This window comes from Hypanus sabinus, chromosome 7 (assembly GCF_030144855.1).
Source record: "Hypanus sabinus isolate sHypSab1 chromosome 7, sHypSab1.hap1, whole genome shotgun sequence".
Lineage (NCBI taxonomy): Eukaryota > Metazoa > Chordata > Chondrichthyes > Myliobatiformes > Dasyatidae > Hypanus > Hypanus sabinus.
In genome coordinates this window covers 140,954,381-140,972,839 of record NC_082712.1, presented here as the reverse complement: position 1 = coordinate 140,972,839, position 18,459 = coordinate 140,954,381, and the positions used below count along the sequence as shown (strand labels likewise).

General features: G+C 39.9%; 1 protein-coding gene across 2 annotated transcripts in view; it reads right to left on the bottom strand.

Annotated features, from left to right (window-relative positions):
* Positions 1–6,104: 6,104 nt before the first annotated feature.
* The window catches only part of copb1 (COPI coat complex subunit beta 1), a 51,014-nt gene continuing 38,659 nt past the window's right edge, over positions 6,105–18,459 (bottom strand). For both annotated transcript variants that reach the window (XM_059975778.1, XM_059975779.1), the window contains exons 21-22: positions 6,955–7,110; positions 6,105–6,816 (exon numbers count right to left, since the gene is read on the bottom strand). In XM_059975778.1, coding sequence (XP_059831761.1) covers positions 6,757–6,816; positions 6,955–7,110 — 216 coding nt within the window. In that variant the 3' untranslated portion in view covers positions 6,105–6,756. The remainder of the gene's footprint in view (positions 6,817–6,954; positions 7,111–18,459) is intronic.

Here is an 18,459-nt window from a genome sequence, read left to right as displayed (position 1 = left end):
CTCTGGCTAAAGAAATTTCTCCTCATTTCTGTTCTAAACAGATATTAATTTATTCCGAGGCTGTGCCCTAGACTTTCCCCACTACTGGAAACGTCTTCTCCACGGCCACTCTATCCAGGCCTTTCATTATACAGTAGTTTCAATGAAGTCACCCCTCATCCTTCGAAATTCCAGCTAGTGCAGGACCAGGGCCGTTAAATGCTCCTTGTATGTTAACACTTTCTTCCCTGATGTCATTCTCATTACCCTTCCTTACATTCTTGCTTTTATATTTTAATCCACTTGAAATGAATACTTACAGTGCATTTGCCTTCCTTAACTGGCTACTCAACCTGCAAGTTACCTTTGAGAATCCTCCACTAGGACTTCCAAGATTCTTTGTACTTCCAGTTTCTGCATTCTCTCCCCATTTAGAAATTAGTCCGTGTCTTTATTCCTTTTCCCGAAGTACATAACCATACACTTAGTGCAAGGAGTCATGTGCTGGCGAAGAAGGCCCCCTGAGATGCAGACTCTCTGGCTAGCCACAGCTGACATGAGCATTTCCCTAGCCAGATCCAACTCACGTAAAGCTGCAGAGCCTGATAACATACCTGGTTGTGTGCAGAGGAACTGGACAGTCAAGTTAACATAGGTTCAAACAGACATCTTCACCATCTCTCTGGAATAGTCCACTATCCGACAGGCTTTAAGGCAGCCATCATTACCCTGGTGCCCAAGAGGGCAATGGTAACCTGCCTTAACAACTACAGTCAGAGGCACTGACTTCAATAATAAAGTGCTTTGAGCAACTGATTACTGAATGCATTAAATCCCAAATTCCTGCTACACTGGAGCACATTAAATCCCATCTTTCTGCCTTACTTATTGTTCAGATGAGTCTACCGGTGATGTCATAGCCTCCACACTCCACTCCGCCCTGTCCCACCTAGAATTAATTCACCAGGATGCTGTTTACTGACCAGCTCGGTGTTTAATATGATCACTCAGAAGCCAGTGGGTAAACTGTCCTCCTTGTGTCTCAAACCTCTCTCTGTAAGTGGATCTTGAACCACTTGACAGAAAGACCAGTCAGTTCATTTTGGCAGCAACATTCTTAGCTTCATGATGCTGAGCACCGGCACGTCCCCCAGGAGGTGGAGCATCAGGTAGGATGGTGTGAGGTTAAAAACTGGAGTCTTAACGTGGACAAGACTACAGGGGTGATTGTGGACTTCAGACAAGTGCAGTCCTCTTTGCACATGGAGTTAGCACACATAACAAATGATCTCACTTGGTCCCTCAATGCCACCTCTTTAGTCAAGAAAGCACAGCACCGTCTCCACTTCCCGAGAGGAAAGTTCTCTCTCTACCCCCTCCAACTCTAACCAATTTTTACAGGAACACATTCCAAGGCATCTTACTCCAAGACCCTTCAAATTGCAAGAACTGCTGAGCAAATCATTGGGCTCTCTCTTCCCCCATCCAAGATATTTATCAGCGCACTGCATACAAAGGGCCCTAAATTTTGTCAATGAGCCCTCCCATCTGTCCAACAATCTCTTTGACCCCTTACCATGATGCAGCAGGTACCATAGCTTCAGGATAAGGATTGTTAAAATGGGACAAAGCTTCTTCTCTCAGGCTGTAGGACAACTGAACTCCCTGCCCTCATCAAAAATGAAGCACCAGTAGTGTTATACTGTCATATATGCACCTTTTATTTATGAAATTATTTGTGGTGATATTACTTCGTGTTGTGTACCTTGGTCCAGAGAAGCATTGTTTCTTTTTAATGGCAACAAACTTAAACTTACCTCTGTTCTATTCCCTAAATGGATGTTATGAAGAAAGCTGCTGAGGTGAAAGTTGAGAACCAGAGGAACCTTGTAATTGCTTTGTGTAGGAAGAAAGGCAGACAAAACAGAAATGTAGCAATTAGAACAGATGATAGTGCCGTAAATAGAGTGGAGAAAATCCAGTTACCGAAAAAGTAAGATACTACAAATGGAAATTTTGCAGAATGGTTTCAGCAAGTATGGTGACAGGAGGCATAATTAAGGTAACTGTGGCATATTACAGCTCTCTGGACTAAACAACAAATTTGATTATTTCAGTTAACCAGCCTTTCCAAGTTGTCTGAACTGGAAGAAACATCATCAACTTTCAAAAATAACAATTTTACCCTTCACGACTTCTCTCTAAACTGTTGGATATTTGTAGTATTTTTTATGTGTTTTCAAAATGCAGACTTTTGCATTTCAAATTCCTCCTCTCTCCTTATTCATCTATTTTAATTTCATTCAAATTGATCAGTTGTAATGAACATAACCTCTCTTCTTTCATATAGTTAGAACACAAATCACTTCTTGTTCTTGGATCCAAAACTGTTAAAATGACCTAATAACTGTCTTCGGCTTCACAAATCTAGAAAAAAGATCAATACATGATAATTTCCTCAGCACGTTGATTAGCAACATTATACTTTAGTCTCAGACGAGACATTCTACTGCAAGAATGGCCTAATTTACCTAAAAGTCATTCAGACGCATCATACAAGTTTTTGGCAAACTTCCAAATATAGTGTCCTACAGAACTTTGTGAATGTCTTGGTACTGAACCTCTGCATGCACTTTAGATGAGGCTGCTGCACTCTTACTTTCCTTTATCATTGATTACGAATTTTTGTTCATTTGGATGCAATATAATGTAATACTAAGTGAAGCACAGACCACTGGTGATTCATGGTTAGTCAACATGTTTTTCAGTTGGGTATTACTTAAAAGGAGTTATTAGGTATAGGCTATAATTGTAAATCTATTTCAGATTTTCTGTAATATTGATCATTTTAGCATGCAATTTGTGATGCTATATTTAGCTGCCAGCCTGTCTTTATAACCTATCCAGTTCCTTCCTCTAGGGATTCAGGATAATGTGATGCAAAAGTCAACTGGAAGTTCCTGATAAAAGGTATATCAAAGATTGCCAAGTGAGGTCAGATCCGTATCAGAAAGCAATAGTAATTTTTTTTTTTGCATTTCATTAATCTGGTGTGTGGATTCAGAAATAGACAATAGACAATAGGTGCAGAAGTAGACCATTCGGCCCCTTGAGTCTGCACCGCCATTCTGAGATCATGGCTGATCATTCACTATCAATACCCAGTCCCTGCCTTGTCCCCATATCCCTTGATTCCCCTATCCATCAGATATCTATCCAGCTCCTTCTTGAAAGCATCCAGAAAATTGGCCTCCACTGTCTTCCGAGGCAGTGCATTCCACACCTCCACAACTCTCTGGGAGAAGAAGCTCTTCCTCAACTCTGTTTTAAATAACTGACCTCTTATTCTCAATCCATGCCCTCTGGTACTGGACTCTCCCAACATCTGGAACATATTTCCTGCCTCAATCCTATCAAATCCTTTAATTATCTTAAACGTTTCAATCAGATCCCCTCTCAATCTCCTCAATTCCGGCGTGTACAAGCCCAATCTCTCCAATCTCTCTGCGTAAGACAGCCCTGCCATCCCAGGAATCAACCTAGTGAATCTACGCTGCACTTCCTCAATTGCCAGAATGTTCTTCCTTAAACCTGGAGACCAAAACTGTACACAATATTCCGGGTGTGGTCTCACCAGGGCCCTGTACAAATGCAAAAGAACATCCTTGCTCTTGTATTCAATTCCCCTTGTAACAAAGGCCAACATTCCATTTGCCCTCTTCACTGCCTGTTGCACTTGCTCATTGACTGGTGAACTAGGACTCCTAGGTCTCTTTGCATTTCTCCCTTACCTAACTCGACACCGTTCAGACAATACTCTGCCCTCTTGTTCCTGCTTCCAAAGTGGATAACTTCACATTTATTCACATTGAATGACATCTGCCAAGTATCTGCCCACTCACTCAGCCTATCCAAGTCTCCCTGTATTCTCCTAACGTCCTCTTCGCATGTCACACTGCCACCCAGTTTAGTATCGTCAGCAAACTTGCTGATATAGTTTTCAATGCCCTCATCTAAATCATTGACATAAATCGTAAAGAGCTGTGGTCCCAATACAGAGCCCTGTGGTACCCCACTAGTCACCTCCAGCCAGTCTGAGAAACACCCATTCACTGCTACCCTTTGCTTTCTATCTGCCAACCAGTTTTCTATCCATGTTGAAACCCTGCCCCCAATGCCATGAGCTCTGATTTTACTCACCAATCTCCTATGCCACAAATGTGGATGTACATTTCAAAGCTGTGCTGTAGTGAAGGAAATCGAAATATAGCATTCAATAGTACATCACTGAAAAGCAAACTTTTCCATTGAGAAGATCTCAGAAGGAAGTAACAGCTGAGCATTGGAAGATGAGGCATCTATTACAGATAGGACGGAAAGTATATTTAAATATTTGGGAGAAGAGCAGGTTGGAATTTGTGGGCAGACAAGAGAAAAATAAACGAGCAGTGTAAAGTAAGGGATGTAAGTAGAGGGTGTCATGGAAATATATTCAAAATATTCTAGAAGAAAAGGCAGGTTTGCAGCCTTTTGCAAAGGCAACACCATTACTGTGAACAAAATCAAAATAAATCTATGAGTCAAAATTTCACTGAAAAGAATGGACAAGAACTTGGAAAATACAAAGGAAACTAATGACCATATGGTTATTTTTATTGGACTATCAAAATGCAAGCTTCCTATATTTCACTGTGTATACTGGGATTTGATGAAATAATTTCTGTAATGAAAATTTATTAACATTCAAATTGTGAAGTTTTTAAATTTGTCATTAAAACTTATCTGGTTCACTGTTAACCTTCAGGGAAAGGTTTGCTATTTTTACCTGATCTGACCTATTTGAGACTCCAAATCCAGAGCAGTGCAGTTGATTCTGCCACTGCCCTCTGAAATGACCGAACAAGCATTCAATTAAAAGGAAATCAGTGACATACAAAAAATGCTGGCCCAGCCAACAATGTCCTCATTCAGCAAATGACCAAGTAATCCTGTCAAAGCCATTGATAATTTCAGTAAAGGAAACATAATTGGAATATCTCCAGGTTAATGAGTTGTTCTGTATGATTACAATCTGAAAATGCTTCTGAAAGCATTTTTTTTTCTTTAAAAAAAGGAGCAAAGGGAGGGAATATTAAAATACCAAGCACCTGCAAGGCTGAAATAATTGAATATGTATGTATAAAATAATAAGAGGGTTCTGCCCTAATGACTCTGGAACTCAAATTCCAGTTAAAAGAGAAACTGATCTTCAGACAAAGTGAAAGGATTAATTGCTAAGATGCTTATTCTATTTCTTTTCATAATTGCTATTGAAACTTAAATTTAAATAGTATGCTGTTTGTTTAGTTATATAATCACATCCTAGCTATCCTCTTACAGACTGGCTAATTCCTTATTTTTGATGTACTTTTAAAAATGAAAAGACTTGTACAAATTGATCAAAAGGCTTCTTTTTAGATAAGGTTATCTACAAACAAAGGACTTATAGAACAATTTTTTTACAGATACTTCCAATTTATGAAGTTAGTTAATTATTATTAAATTTCTAATTAGACTTAAATTGTTATGTTTTTCCTACTATCACACCACCATTTACATTGAGAATCTTTAAATTTCAGTCAAAAATCTTAGTGGGATTGGAAATGCTGCTGAGCACAGGGCAAATACAAGAATTTTAAGTCATGATCATCAAAATATCTACAACTGAGATTCATCTAAATTTTCTGCATGTAAAATGGTGATTCATCTTAATAACCAATTATTGCTTTTCTGGTTGTGCGCAAAGAAGGGGACTCGAGGGCAAGCATATGAATTTAAATGCGCGCACTTTGGGAGGGGCATATTAAGGACATATTATACAAATATGTGCTCCTAGATTATTTTGGAATTTGGAGTGGATTGTTGCATGCCTCATCTGCTCCCTCTTTCCTGTGCACATGACTGTCAGGACAGGACAGATATCGTTAAGAAGTATGCCAGTGAGTAGACTGATAATTATGTCTGAACAACAAATACGTCAACACAGGGTGTACATTATCAGTTTATGGTGCAGTTGTGGAAGAGTTGATACTGGTTTGATTCGGACATACTTTTTGAATGAGGTAAACAAACACAAGTTCTACAAATCAGGTAAAAGCTCTGCCCTTTTTTTTATTATAATGTGTTGCATCATTTATATAACATGTAAAAAAAGGTTAACTCCTTAATATTTGAGATTGCTATACATTTCAAAGTAACCTCAGTTACACCATTTATCCTTAATACACTGTGCAGATGGCACTGCTGTCAGAATGTAGTTTGAGATTCAATAAATATCCACTGTATTGATTTTAAGAGGTGGGGGGGGGGGGAGAAGAGGGAGAAAAAAACTCTTTCAAACTGGATTGTTACATCTTGGCCAGAGGTAAGTATACACAAGTAATATGGGCATGACAATTTTCCATCTTTTGGTAACCACATTCTTCACAACAAATATTCATACAAGTATCTCAACTCCCAACACCAGATGAACAATGAACACATTGAGAATTATGTTTATTATAATGGATAAACTTTAGTGTAAAACAAGAATGTCTACAGCAAGACAAAAAAGACATAATGAAACGATTCTACAGTCTTTTGAATTGTATAATAGAAGCTTCATTTTATGGAAACGTCAACAAATCACAAGCTCTCTTCAGCATATTCAGCATCTATGATCTTGTATTAGATAAACTTGTAGATATTGATGGATTAAACTAACATTAATTTAAGCGCACTGGTGTTTGAAAAAAACTGCTATGCTTTTACTTTCTTCTGGGACAGGTTGATCTTATCACCCAAACTGAGAGCCATTCCCTGCAAGATAAAGTGAACATAGTAAATTGGAAATAGTTTACTAGGTACAGATATACCAGAGTTTCATTTTAAACCTAAATGTAGCTTATGTTTCTTTAGTTACAAGAATCAGACACAAGAGTTCATTTTACAACGTACCTGACTCTTTGCTCGAATGCGTATGTGACCAGTCACGGGAGCATCAGGTCCAAGATGAACTGGACTTTCTATGCTAACATTTGCAAGTGCATCTTCTCCAAATATGGATCGTGCATAAAGGTTGGCAGCCATAAAACCACAGTAACCAGAAAGTGCCTGAAATTAGAAAAAATTTAACAGTATCAAACAATTAAATGTATCTAAAACAACACTACTACAAAGAAAATCCCTGGTCAGAAGAATAGGTTGATGTGTAATTATGAAGTCTACCAAATATCCGGGAAAATTAAAGAATAAAATGGTTATAAGTAAATGTAATTTATTAAAAATACAGTAAGAAATTTACACCCAAGTGAATTTCTAAACAATGCCTTTTAAATTCCAAAAAATATCAGAAAGAATACTTAAGAAAAAATAATCCATACCAGTACCTCCTTCATCAAATAAAGATTCCTCACTGCCATATCTGACAGAGTCCTTGACAATTAGTCCTGCTGCCTGTATAACTTCACTTCTTCAGCCTCTCCACACCAGAATGATATTAAGATTCTCAACCTCATCTTCTGCTGCAGTCTCCATATTCACCACATTTCTGGCACCTTCACTAAGATATCACCATGAACAGATAAATTCTCCTCTCTGGACACCACTCTAACAACACTTTGCAAACCCAAACTCATTCCACAAGCCAAATTCCTTTGTAGGCAATGACAATTTTTCTAACTTATCTATTATTTATGGCTCCAAAATACTACAGATGGAAGAGCAATTAATAATTTCTTCTTTTAGATTAGTGGAATGTATTCAATGTTCACAATATGGTCTCTAGCACATTTTGGCAACTTCACTGAAGACAGAAAAAAAGCATTTATGTTACCTAACTTGCAAATTAAAAAAAAGAGTGGGATGCCTCTAGCGCACCAGCAGAAAGCCAGCTATGTAAATAATCACCCAGGTACATCCTGTTCACAAGGTAATTACAGTTTAGTCCATTTATAATCAATAGCAATACAACAATAACATTTACTATTAATTGCTATTGAAATTCACTTGGGTGTCAATGCCTAGTTTGGGTTTATCCTGAACCAGGCAGTTCCAGATCTCAACAGCTTTGGTCCAAACATTCCAGAGATGTGATTACAGTGACTGCCTGAATGTAGCATCAAAATGTAGCAGCTTGATAAAGTTGAAGTGAAGAGGCAGAATAAAACATTTGAGTGGCTAGAGCTATACTCTGCACAAGGCCTTGCACATCGCTACAGACATTTCTCTAAGCAGAGTTTTGAACCCAGCCACCTCCAGGTGCTGCATTAATGATACTTCTTTCATCATAAGGTTAGAAGTGAGGATGTTTATCTATTGTTGCCCTTTGTTTAATTACACTTGCAACTGCAAAGAATGTAACCACATACATAGTTTTCACATTCAATGGCATTACATTCACCAGTTAGGTCATCTAGTCACAACTGATGAGAAACTTTGGAAAAGAGTACACGACGTTTTGGGCCCTCCGAGACCCTTTGGTAGGACTGAAAGGGTCTTGGCCCAAAAAAAAATCGGCTGCATTTTTTTCCATAGATGCTGCCTGGCCTGCTGAGTTCTCCAGCATTTTGTGTGCTTTGCTTGGATTCCCAGCATCTGCAGATTTTCTCATTTGTGATGAGAAACTTGATTGGACCAGGCAAATACCATGGCAACAACAGATCAGAAGTTGGGTAACTCAACTCCTGACAAATTAAGGCTTTTCCATCACTTACAAGACTGAGCCAGAATGGAATACTCTCCACTAGGATGAGCGCGTCTCCAATGATTCTCAAGAAGCTCAACACCACCTACACCAGTTATTCACCTTAAATAGCACCCCATTGCCTATCTTAAGCATTCACTCACTCATTGCCAGTAAAAAATGCATTGCAGTTATGTGACAACATCTCCCATGCCCACAACTTTATCATCAAGACAGAGCCTGTAGCTGCATGGAAATATCAAGAGCTGCAGCTTCTCTGCAAGTCGCACACCAAACTGAGTCAGGAATCCATCATCGGTCCTTCGTTATCAAGGGATACAAATCTTCTAACTCCCTGCCCAAAAGCATTCACAATGACAACTGTAGCTCTGCAAGATGACTTCACAAGATTGTGATGTGGATGTTGTCCCTGACAATACCCAGATCTATAAAAATGAACTATCACAGATTAAGGCAGGATGCCCTTTGGTTTAATCTTATTAATTTCTTCCCCTCCTCTCCCCCTCTGACATCTGATTTCTAAATAGACATTAAGGTCATCACACTATCTCACTTTTTTATTATTTGTTTTTGCACTATTTTTAATGTAACTAATTAATATGCATAAATATACCTACTGTAATTTTTATTTAAAAATTCTATATTTATCATGTATTGCATAGTACTGCTGCTGCTAAGTTAATAAATTTCATGATATATGCTGGTGTCATATGATTTTGAATCAGAATATACTGATTCTGATTCAAAATCATGTATATTGCAACTAATTTGAAAGTCTAATAGAAGCAGCATGCTATGCATTCCACTGCATTTAAAATCTCTATCTCTGATTCTTCATCTAGGGATTTAAATTCTCAATCTTAATTGCAGAACTAAGTTATCCTGTACTGAACTGAGTAGCTCTACTCAGGTCTTTTTAAATGCCCATATTATATTTATTCATTCCTAATTTTCAAAGCTGTATAAAAGCACAAGCGGACCAGCGTTGTGGTTTTTGTATCAATCTGCTGTCATCCACAGTTACTCAGCCATATAAAATAGGAGGGGGAGGGAGGGGATTGATTGTTGCAAATGACTACCAAGCACTTTCAAAGCCCGTACTTTAATTTATCCTTGATTCCTTTGGCTCTATTCCAAACATATTCCCTACCTGTAACATGTAATCGAGTGCTACTCATCAAAATATACAAAATGTTCAGTTTTAAAAATAAAATTATGCAAAATATATTTCAAGCCAAGAATTGATCTTTCCAAAATGAAATGGACTGAACACTGCCAATCACAGAAATTCATTGTACGAATCTCAGAGTAGTCACCCTCTCACCCAGGTTTAGGAGAACCCGAATAATTGCCACTGTAACCAGTTCACCACTCCCAACAATGACACCAACCCAGTTATAACCGTTTCTATTTCCTGTTTACTTGTGCATGTTCACATATTGCTAAAATAACAGGTCACAAACTCATCACACAAAACCTGAAATTATTAAATTGGACTCTTATTGTCACAGGATAAATGTTACTGATATCACTGATAAATGTTACTCTGTTAAACTTTTTACTAAAGCCAAAGCTGAAGGCCCATCAAATTGACAAGTTGAAAATCAACCTCTCAAATCTAGTCCAGCATGCACTTCTTTAACAAATCCACTGGGTGGCGGTGCAATACAATGTTCAGATCAACTATACACATGCACCCAATGGCCACTTTACAAGGTACATCTGTACACTTGCTTATTAATACAAATATCTAATCACCCAATCATATAGCAGTAACTCAATGCATAAAAGCATGCAGACATGGTCAAGGAGTTCAGTTGTTGTTCAGACTAAACATCAGAATGGGGAAATAATGTGATCTAAATTACTTTGACCATGGAACAATTGTTAGTGCCAGATGAGGTGGTCTGAGTATCTCAGAAACTGCTTATCCCCTGGGATTCTCACACACAACAGTCTTTAGAATTTACAGAGAATGGTGCAAAAATCTAGAAATTTCAAGCGAGTGGCAGTTCTGTGGGTGAATACACCCTGTTAATGAGAGAGGTCAGAGGAGAATGACCAATCTGAATGGTTTCTGCACCAATTTGCCTACCAAAGCAAAAGATCTAAAGCAAATGCCATCTCATTGGCTCTTCACACAACTCTGGAACACCTGGACAGCAAAAATGCATACATCAGGATGCTCTTTATCAATTACAGCTTGACATTTAACAATATCATCCCCTCAAAACTAATCAGTGAATTCCCAGACCTAGGCCTCAATACCCCCTTGAGCAATTGGATCCTGGATTTCCTCACTTGTAAACCCCAATCATTTTGGATTGGCAAAAACATCTCCTTCACAATATCCACCAGCACAGGAGCACTGCAGGGATGTGTACTTAACCCCACTCTACTCGCTTGACACCTATGATTGTGTGGCTAAGTACAGCTTCAACACCATATACAAGCTTGCTGATAACACCACTGTTATGGGCTGTATTAAAAGGGGTGATGAATCAGCATACAGGAGGGAGATTGAAAATCTGGCTGAGTGGTGTAGTAACAACAACCTCTCACTCAATGTCAGTAAGACCAAGGAACTGATTGTGGAGTTCAGGAGAGGGAAACCAGAGGTCCATGAGCCAACAGTTACTTCCTCTCAACCAGCAGGCTCTTGAACAAAAGAGGATAGGTACACTCATTTAAGGACTGTTATATTGTTATTTCATGCTCCTTATTTATTGTTATTTATTTATATCTGCATTTACAGTTTGTTTAGTTTAAAGTTCCTGATGCTTACAGTTAAAGTTCTATAGATCTGCTAAGTATGCTTGCAGAAAAAGAATCTCAAGGTTGTATGTGGTGACACCTATGTACTCTGACAGTAAATTTTACCTTGATTTTCGAGACTGGTTTGAGCTGGCGGGAAGGCAACAGTAACTCAAATAACCATGTATTACAAAGTAGTGTGCAGAACAGCATCTCTGATCGCACAATGCATCGAACCTTTGAGTGAATGACTACAACAGCAGAAGACCACAAACATACACTTAGTGGCCACTTCATTAGGTATAGGAAGTCTTCTAATATTGCAGTATTCCTTCAATCTGGTTCCTAAATTGAATTTCAAAACCACCAATCATAACACCATTAGTCCCATCACCCAATCACCCTCAAAAATGGCAAAAAGAATTAATGCCTTTTTACTTCATTCCAGAGATCTTGGTATCTAATTATTAAATTCAGTTCCCAAGTCAAGTTCCTTGGAATCCCACAGTTAAAGAGTCTCCTCATATTTTCCCTAGGTACAGAAGGAACAGAAATTACATGCTAGAGGGATAGACAATAGACAATAAGTGCAGAAGTAGACCATTCGGCCCCTCAAGTCTGCACCGCCATTCTGAGATCATGGCTGATCATTCACTATCAATACCCAGTCCCTGCCTTGTCCCCAAGAAAAAAGTATACAGTCGTTTCTAAATTTGTTTCAGGCAATCAACATAGAATTAAGATATTTTTCTATTGCCCATCCAACTCTCTCATAGCTCATCAAGTCTGCTCTGCCATTCCAACGTGCTGATTTATTACCTTCTCTCAAATATATTCTACTGCTTCTCCCCATAATCTTTGACACCCTTACTAATCAAGAGCACTTAAACCTTGGCTTTAAATACACCCAATGACTTAGCTTCCATAGCCATTTGTGCTAATCAAAGTTCAAAACATGGATTCAAAGTTCAAAGCAAATTTATTAGCAAAGTACATGTATGTCATGTATGTCATACACAACCCCTAGATTCATTTACTTGCGGGCATATGCAATAAATCCATAATAGAATAATAATGTTAATAGGATCTTGAGGACATGCCTGCCCCAGCACGCAAAGTCAGCTCTGGCGGACTGGGTGGGTGAGGTCGACCACGACATCCGATGGCCAGCAGGGTGGTACTGCAATGCTCTGTGGAGAGCAATGGGCTTGACGAGGCAACAGAAGACATCATGGTCATCCGCTGCAACCAAGGAATTCCTCAGTTTGTGAAGCTTTACTGTACCACTGAACTTGGACTTCTGAGGTCATGAGAGTGGAACTACCCCAGTGCAACAGCTTTTCCGCTTTAAAAAATCTCTCCTGCACAGATTTCCTGTCAATGTCGGACAAGCACCAGAATCAAAGAAAGAGCACATCGGCTTGGGCGTTCAACCAGTGTGCAAAAGACGACTGTGCATATACAAAAAGAGAAATAATAAGAATAACCAATAGATATCAGGAACATTAGATGAAATGTCTTTGGACATGAGTCCACAGATATAGGAACATTTCAGTGATGGAGTGGAATTATCCCCTTTGGTTCAAGAAGCTGATGGTTGAGGGTAATAACTGTTCCTGAACCTGGTGGTGTGAGTCCTGAGGTACTTTCTTCCTGATGGCAGCGGTGTGAAGAAAGCATGGTCTGGGTGGTGGGAGTCCCTGAAGATGGATGCTGCTTTCTTTGGCAACGCTCTGTGTAAATGCACTCAGGCTGATACTCGTGATGGACTGAGCCATATCCACTACTTTTTGTAAGATTTTCCATTCAAGGACATTGGTGTTTCCATACCTGGTTGTGATACAGCCAGTCAATATACTCTGCACCACACATCTATTCCAGTTCATCAAAATTTTAAATATAATGCTAAATCTTCATAGACACCAAAGGAAATAGAGGCGCTGCTGTGCTTCCTTCATAATTGCACTTATGTGCTGGGCTCAGGACAGGGCTCCCAAAATGGTAACACCAAGAAATTTAAAGTTGTTCACTTTCTCCACCTTTGATCCTCCAGTGAGGACTGGCTCATGGACTTCGGGTTTCCTCCTCCTGAGTTTTGCTGACATTGAGTGAGAAGTTGTTGTTGTGACACTACTCAGCCAGATTTTCAATCTCCCTCCTAAATGCTGATTCATCACCACCTTTTATCAGCCTATAACAGTGGCATTGCCAGCAAACTTGAATACAGCACAACAATTGTGCTTAACCATACAGAGTAAAGCGAGTACAGCAAGGGCTTAGCACACAGCCTTGATTTTAATCCTAGCAGTAGTGTTGTCATATAGTGTCTGTATAGTTTTAATAATTGTGTCTTGGAAACCAAATCTATGTAAAACTCTGTAAAGAAAATTCCAATTAACCGAATCAAATGCCTTTTCAGCGTCCATGCTTATAACTATTGCTTCGATTTTACTTTTTTTGCATATGATCCATAATGTAAAGTGTCCTTCGTATATTGTCTTGTGTTTGGCGTTGTTGTATAAAACCTGTCTGATCGTTATGTACCAGTATGGGTAGAAACTCCTCTAATCGTTTGCCCGTGATGGAGGTAAATAATCTATAATCTACATTAAGAACGGATATTGGTCTAAATGATCCATTTTATCCTTGCCTTCTTTCAGTATAGCTGAGATATCACTTCCTTCCAACTGGATGGCATTTGTGCTTTTTTTAGAGCCCAGTTCAGTGAGGGGAGTAAAACAGGAATTAACTCATTTTTAAATTCTTTGTACCACTCTGCTGTATACACATCTGATCCTGGTGACTTGCTTAATATAAGCCTACTAATTGCAGCTTTTAATTCAACTCAGTTATGTCAGCAGTCATCATTCTATTTTGTTCTTTGCTTAAAGTGGGTAACTCTAGAGAATTCCAGAAGGTGTCATTTTGGGTTATGCTTCCCCCTGGAACTTTGGAATATAGAGTTTTATAAAACACTTCAAAACTTCTTGAATTTCACTTAGCTTATTTTTTTATCATTTTTGTTCTTGGGTCCTTAATTCTATGAATTGTATTTACTGCTTTTTTTTCAGTTTCCATGCCAGTATTTTCATAGATTTTGATCCACTTTCGTAATGTCTGTTTCAGAAACATTACATTTTTCCTGATTTATTGCGTAGCCAAACTATTAATTTGATTCCTAATTCTTTTAATTTCCCCTAATGTATCCTGTGCCCAATTCAATGTGTTTTTCTCTAGTTCCTTCAGCCTATTTTGTAATTCCTCTAATGTTTTATTCCTTATTTTTTTCTTACATGAAGCTATCGCTATAATTTTCCCTCTTTGGACAGCCTTCAGAGTATCCCATAAAATGGGAGGTGAAACCTCGCCATTATCATTAAATTCTAAGTAGAGACCAATTTCTTTTTTAATTTGTTTCTTAAAGTGCAGATCATTGAATGGACTTGAATTTACTTTCCAAATAGTATTCTTTGGTCATAATCAACAGATAAATATATAGGTGCATGGTCACTTATATCTATTGTCCCAACTCCACAGGTGTTTATTTTGTCTTTTCCACATGTTATGAAATAGTCTATTCTTGTACATACAGAATGGGGAGCAGAATAATGAGTGTAATCCCTTCTGTCAGAGAAAAGGTCCTTCTTTCTTATGTAAGGATTTTGTTTCATAGGCTTTTTTATTGGGAGAGTCTAAGTTTGGTTGTAAATGTAAATTTAAGTCTCCACCACATGTCAGGAGACCTTCTGTTTCTGCTACCATAATATCAGTAATTTTCTGAAAGAAACCAATATCACTTCCCGGGGGTGCGCATATATTCAATAGAGTAACTGAATTTCCATCTATATCTCCCCTTACCAGAATATATCTGCCCACTTTATCTCCCATTTCGAATACTTTTTCAAAATTTAGCTTACTTGAGATAAGAGTAGCAACTCCTCTCCTATGTCCTGATTTATATGAAGAGAAAAACAAATTAGGGAAGCCCATTCTCTTTAGTTTTCTATGGTCATTATCACTTAAATGAGTTTCCTGTAAATATACTACATGAGCTTGTTCTTTTTTCATTTTGGATAAAATTCTATTACATTTGATTGGATTTAATAGCCCATTGACATTAAAAGAAATTAATTTTACTCTGTCCTTAGCCATCTGCATTTATCTGTCAATGTATCATTGAAATTTGCAGAATAAAACTTAAATCGATCTACTCCCTGAACAAATAAGAACCAAGAAACGCAAGTAATAACAAAAATGGCAACGAACGTGTGATTCCAAGGCTGAGGTCTCTAGTAGATGATGGCATGTCATCTGATGCAGCGCATGTGGAAGGGCATCCAGGACATCACCAATTAAAAGACAACATCACCTGACTGTGCAGGTGATGCCTCCCTCCCAGATGCGCTGAATAACTTCTACGCCCGGTTTGAGGTGGAAAATGACGTGGCGGCGAGGAAGTCCACCCCTCCTACAAATGACCAGGTGCTGTGTCTCACCGTGGCCGACATGAGAAGAACCTTGTGCAGGGTCAACCCACGGAAGGCTGCTGGACCAGACAACATCCCTGTGAGTGCTCAGAGGATGTGCAGACCAGCTAGCAGATGTTCTCACTGACATCTTCCACATCTCACTGAGCAGCGCCACTGTTCCAACGTGTTTCAAGGCCGCCACCATCATCTCCGTGCTGAAGAAGTGTTCAGTGTCCTGCCTAAATGACTACCGTCCTGTTACACTTACATCCATCATCATGAAGTGTTTCGAGAGGCTCGCCATGAGGCATATCAAGACCCTGCTGCCCCCCTCACTGGAACCCCTGTAGTTTGCGTACCGTCCCAACCGCTCAACAGATGACGCCATTGCCACCAGCCTCCACCTGGCCCTAACCCACTTGGATAAAAAAGACACATATGTTTGAATGCTGTTCATAGACTTCAGTTCAGCATTCAACACAATCATCCCTCAGAAGCTGATTGGAAAGCTGAGCCTGCTGGGACTGAACACCTCCCTCTGCAATTGGATCCTAGACTGGCTGACTGGGAGAACTCAGTCAGTCCGGATTGGGAGCAGCATCTCCAACACCATCACAGTGAGCATGAGGGGGGGGCTCCCCAGGGCTGCGTGCTCAGTCCACTACTGTTCACTCTGCTGACCCACAACTGTACTGCAACACACAGTTCGAGCCATATCATCAAGTTCGCCGATGACACGACCGTGGTGGGTCTCATCAGCAAGAACGATGAGTCAGTTTACAGAGAGGAGGTGCAGCGGCTAACGGACCGGTGCAGAGCCAACAACCTGTCTCTGAATGTGAACAAAAGGGATGGTTGTTGACTTCAGGAGGGCATGGAGCAACCACTCCCCGCTGAATATTGATGGCTCCTCAGTAGAGATCGTAAAGAGCACCGTTTCTTGGTGTTCACCTGAGAATTTCACTTGGTCCCTCAACACCAGCTCCATAGCAAAGAAAGCCCAGCAGTATCTCTACTTTCTGGGAAAGCTGAGGAAAGTCCATCTCCCACCTCCATCCTCATCACATTCTACAGGGGTTGTATTGAGAGCATCCTGAGCAGCTGCATCACTGCCTGGTTCGGAAATTGCACCATCTCGGATCACAAGACCCTGCAGCGGATAATGAGGTCAACTGAGATCATCGGGGTCTCTCTTCCCGCCATCACGGACACTTACACTACATGCTGCATCCGCAAAGAAAACAGCATTATGGAGGACCCCATGCACCCCTCATGCAATCTCTTCTCCCTCCTGCCGTCTGGGAAAAGGCTCTGAAGCATTCAGGCTCTCACGACCAGACTAAGTAACAACTTTTTCCCCCAAGCTATCAGACTCCTCAATACCCGAAGCCTGGACTGACACCTTGCCCTACTATCCTGTTTATTATTTATTGTAATGTCTGCACTGTTTTTGTGCACTTTACACAGTCCTGGGTAGGTCTGTGGTCTAGTGTAGCTTTCACTGTGTTGTTTTTTTTTTACGTAGTTCAGTCTAGTTTTTGTACTGTGTCATGTAACACCATGGTCCTGAAAAACGTTGTCTCATTTTTACTATGTACTGTACCAGCAGTTATGGTCGAAATGACGATAGAAGTGACTTGACTTGACTACGTTGAGCTAGAGGAAATGTCTAGCTGTGGAGAATAACCCCTCCTACTTGTGAATTGAGGGCCCCCATTGCAGTATTCATAGAAGTCAGTGAACAAATCCATTACACAGAAAAGATTTCCCTGTGTACTCTATATATTCTGGAGGGGGTGAGGTCTGTCTTTGGAAAACTCCCGGTCTCTTCCTGATATATTTCTCTCGGCCTCCTCCCATCTCCTGCCCTCTCGATTCCTGCACTATTTCCCAAGTGGAGCGGGATAACTCCTCTGCCAGGCATTCCCTCGGTTTGATCACGCTGATGGGCAACCCTCTGGCCTTCATGCCCGTAGTCGCCTCGTCCACTGTCTGGTACAACCGCATCCCATCTTCATAAAACACTCAAAGTTTAGCAGGGTATGGAGTTTGAAATCTAATCCTTTCTTGCTTTAGTACTCGCTTTAATTAAGAGTATTCTTTATGTTTCTGCAGGACCATGGGGGGGGGGGGGGGTAATCTTGGTCAAAATATATTAATTTATCGTCTAAAAACACCCTCCTCTTACCCCAGGCCCTTTGTAGAATCTCCGCCTTGGTACTATACCGAAGGGATTTAATTCTTATTGAGCATGGCTTATCTGCTTTATCTCGGGTTGGCTTCGGGATGATTGCACGATGCGCTCTTTCGATTTCCAGCTCCATAACCAAGGGAAGATCCAGCGTGTCCTGCAGCAACTTTCTGACAAACTCCGTCATAGACAAGCCCTCCACTCCTTCTGGAACGTTATATACTCTGATTATTTTTCCACCGTGATCTTCCCTCCAGGTCAAGCAGTTTACCTTCTTGGTGATTTAATATTTTTATCGTCTTACTCAGTATCCGTTCCACGTTTTGAACACGATCTTCCACCTT